The sequence below is a fragment of the Folsomia candida genome, unplaced genomic scaffold, assembly GCF_002217175.1.
Source record: "Folsomia candida strain VU population unplaced genomic scaffold, ASM221717v1 Fcan01_Sc024, whole genome shotgun sequence".
In the NCBI taxonomy this organism is placed as follows: Eukaryota; Metazoa; Arthropoda; class Collembola; order Entomobryomorpha; family Isotomidae; genus Folsomia; species Folsomia candida.
This window is the reverse complement of record NW_019091216.1, coordinates 1226485-1229727: the sequence shown is the minus strand read 5'-3', so window position 1 is coordinate 1229727 and position 3243 is coordinate 1226485. Positions and strand designations below refer to the sequence as shown.

At 39.5% G+C, this 3243-nt stretch overlaps 1 protein-coding gene across 2 annotated transcripts; it reads right to left on the bottom strand.

Annotated features, from left to right (window-relative positions):
* Nucleotides 1–324: 324 nt before the first annotated feature.
* On the bottom strand, nucleotides 325–1750 carry LOC118438707. Of its 2 annotated transcripts, none has more exons than XM_035859303.1 (2): nucleotides 1550–1750; nucleotides 325–1435 (listed from the first exon to the last, which is right to left on the bottom strand). In XM_035859303.1, exon 2 carries the CDS (start codon nucleotides 1132–1134, stop codon nucleotides 364–366), a length of 771 nt encoding a protein of 256 aa, XP_035715196.1. In that variant the 5' UTR covers nucleotides 1135–1435; nucleotides 1550–1750; the 3' UTR covers nucleotides 325–363. The 2 variants fall into 2 exon arrangements, with proteins under 2 accessions (XP_035715196.1, XP_035715197.1); XM_035859304.1 differs by having other exon boundaries at nucleotides 1550–1749.
* Between the last annotated feature and the right edge of the window lie 1493 nt (nucleotides 1751–3243).

Below are 3243 nucleotides of genomic sequence, written 5' to 3'. Positions count from 1 at the left end.
GTCACTTAATCATTATTGCTCTTCTCAATCAAATTGTGATCGCTGCTCCCGAAATTTGAAGACGCTTCGTTCCAATGAAATGATTCAATCAACCGGATCTCATTACTAATTTGCTTCGTCCACGAAAAGAGATACGTGTACATGCATATGCAAATTAGATATTTGCAATTTGTCTTAAAATGATGGGGTGACAATTGTGCAAAGACAAATGTGCAAACGACAAATGTGCAAATACATATGTGCAAACGGCAAATGTGCAGCCAGACAAATGTGCAGCCCGATAAATGTGCAAACGATAAATGTGCAAACGATAAATGTGCAGAATTTTTTTTAGCAAAAATCACAATATATTTCTCTCTTTCATCAGTCAAGTCTGTTTTTTGGTAGTCCCTGTAATACAGCGTCTCGGCAGTTCCACAGAGGAATCAGGAAATGTGGTTTCTTCCTATTTCCACGACGATCGAATCCGCCAATCCCGGTATTCAAAAAATAGTCCATGTATGAGTCAAGGACGTCCTTATTTTCCAAGAAAAATGGGCTTGCGTCTAACTCGTCGTAAGCCGCGACAACGTCGGCAGGTGGGACAAAGGCAAGCCCTATCAGAGTCCTGACATGCAAGTTGAAGCGTCCGTCGGCCATCTTTTTCAGCAACTCGGAATCGCGTTGTATGTGGCGATGGTTAGCCTGCCGGAGGTGAAAGAAACAAGATCTCTGTTCTGCATCGGGAAAATATTTCGCAAACGCATTGCTTGATGCCTGTTCAAAATCCTTAACGGATAAGGGGCTTACGCCAGACCTTAGCTCTTTCAGCTTACTGAAAATTCGCCCATATGTGGCACCTGTTCGGTTGGGTGTGAGGCAGTACACTAATGGGACGCTAATAGTGTTATGCCCATCTCCTCGAAGTCCGTGTATGACAAAAAGTTGGTCAAATAAAAGTGGAGAAGTTCGGAACGTTCCGTCTGCGAACCAATGGGCTGAATTTTGAAAACAGTCTAGATTGAAATCCGTGCTGAATAAAATAATCCGGTCATGATTTTTCCCGCTATCCCATTTCACGAAGTCTTCCTTAGCTGACGTAAAGAAAAGTCCATTAAGCAAGGGAAGATCAGCACGGTTTGTCCCATTTATCATAGGAAATCCCTATACAGCTCGAGATCTTTGCACGACCCTTTGCAAAGAACTGAGTTTGGGGAAGGACCCTTGGACTTCAACTGGGACACTTTGCAGTTGCTGTGCAACAATGGCCGATGTAGGGTCTCTGCTGGACTTGGCCGTAGATCTCAACTTCCAGGCAGCGTATTTGCGTTCGCAGTAGGTTGGCTCAGCTGGATGGCTGTGGGTCTTATGTCCCGTCATTGTCTCCGAAATCAGCGATTTATAGGATGGGGTCAAGTTAATCTTCCCGTGGCAGCCCTTGTGATGTCGGGTACACCTGTAGACGCAGAAAACAGAATGGTTGTCAATTAATAAAAAAATCGTTACATAAATATGTGAAACTTCGCCATGTAATATTTCCTAAGTTAGCTGATAGAGATTACAAACTCACCGCATTGTGTGTTTCTGGAGACCGGAAGAATGATGAACGTAATAAAATCCGTTCAGAGTAGCTGCGTAATTTTTGCCACTGGCGAATGGAAAAACTATCAATCCAGGACTTCGGGTTTCAATTTCTTGGAGTGGAGACTGGGCCATGGTTCTGAACGTCAGAGGAACAGGAGAACTCGAATGTTGTTCAAACCAAAAAAAACTGGCCTTTTATAGGACCTCAGTCTCAGTTTTCCAAGAAGTAGAATGAAGGAAACAATACCAAGAAACGTGTATTAAGTATGGACTGGAAGTTTATTGAGTAAAAAGGTTGGTGTAGTGGAAAGAAATGAACAATAGGGATAAAAATAAACCGAGTAGGAAATGAACCCATGCATAAATATATTAGAGATTATTGTATTATTTGTTGGAAAATTCCAAAAAAACATTTTATTTTGAAACGTGATGATTAGAGATAATTCCCTGCACATTTATCGTTTGCACATTTATCGGGCTGCACATTTGTCAGGTTGCACATTTATCGTTTGCACAAATGTCTTTGCACATTGGTCGGGTCACCCTTAAAATTGGATCTTTAAAAGTACACAAAGGCAAATGTATCTGTATTTGCAATGTTATCCCAAAACTGCACAGTTTTAGCACAATTGACGCCAAATCTTTACAATTTTTGCGACTATAATATAAATTATTTCCGTGGCTTTTGCAATTATTCACCACATCATAAAATTATGATAATAAATCAATCAAGCGGATCTCATTACTAATTTGGCTCGTGTGCAAGAAAATAGAATGTATGCATTGAAAATTTTGCAATTTATTAAAATCCCACACACTGTATTAGATCTTTAAATGTTAAATAGGCTTGCAAAACATAATTTTAACCTATTTGACGCCAAAACTTTACAACTTTTTCCGAATAAAATATACAACATTTCTGTGGCTTATCAGTCCGTCCGCATATAGCGAGGCATTCGCACTGCCCAATTGCATAAGGACATGGCTGGAAATAAATAAATCCTTTATCACGTCCAGGTTGCTGGGTCGGATTGCTGCTTACCAGTGGCCGCGGAAGCGTGGGTGGGAACAGAGGGACAATGTCCCCACGGTTGTTCAATGTCCACATCATCTGTCCATTTTATATAAACCCCGGAATCCCCTCTATCCAATCATGTTAATATCCCCCGATGTCCCCACAGCTTCCGCGGCCACTGCTGCTTCCATGAACATATAACTTTGTATGTATATACCAAGCATTTTTTTATGATTAGCGATGACAATAAAGTGATTTTGATACAATTCAAAAGTCAGGCAGATAAGTGAATAATTCAGAAAAAAGTCGGTTAACTTAGGTAATGTCAAGATTGCAAGTTAATTATGAGGATGCAGGTTTGGCATCAAAATTTTTACTAAAATTTTTACCGTATTTGCATTTTTAACACTGACAAAAGTGAGGGAATTATAAATTGTTTAAGTTTGACTCCGAATTTTGAATATTGTATTAAAAATCGTTCTTAAAACCTCGATCAGATCATTAAAAAGATTTCAAATTTACCAAATTGGCAAATTGGCAAATTTACCAAATTGGCAAATTGGCAAATTTACCAAATTGGCAAATTGACAAATTTACCAAATTGGCAAATTGACAAATTGGAGCCGAGATGAAGTTATACATTCCTTACTTAAGGTGGAATAACT

What these genes read in the sequence shown, in the direction of transcription:
- LOC118438707 (XM_035859303.1), bottom strand. Translation starts at nt 1,134, where the DNA reads ATGATAAATGGGACAAACCGTGCTGATCTTCCCTTGCTTAATGGACTT.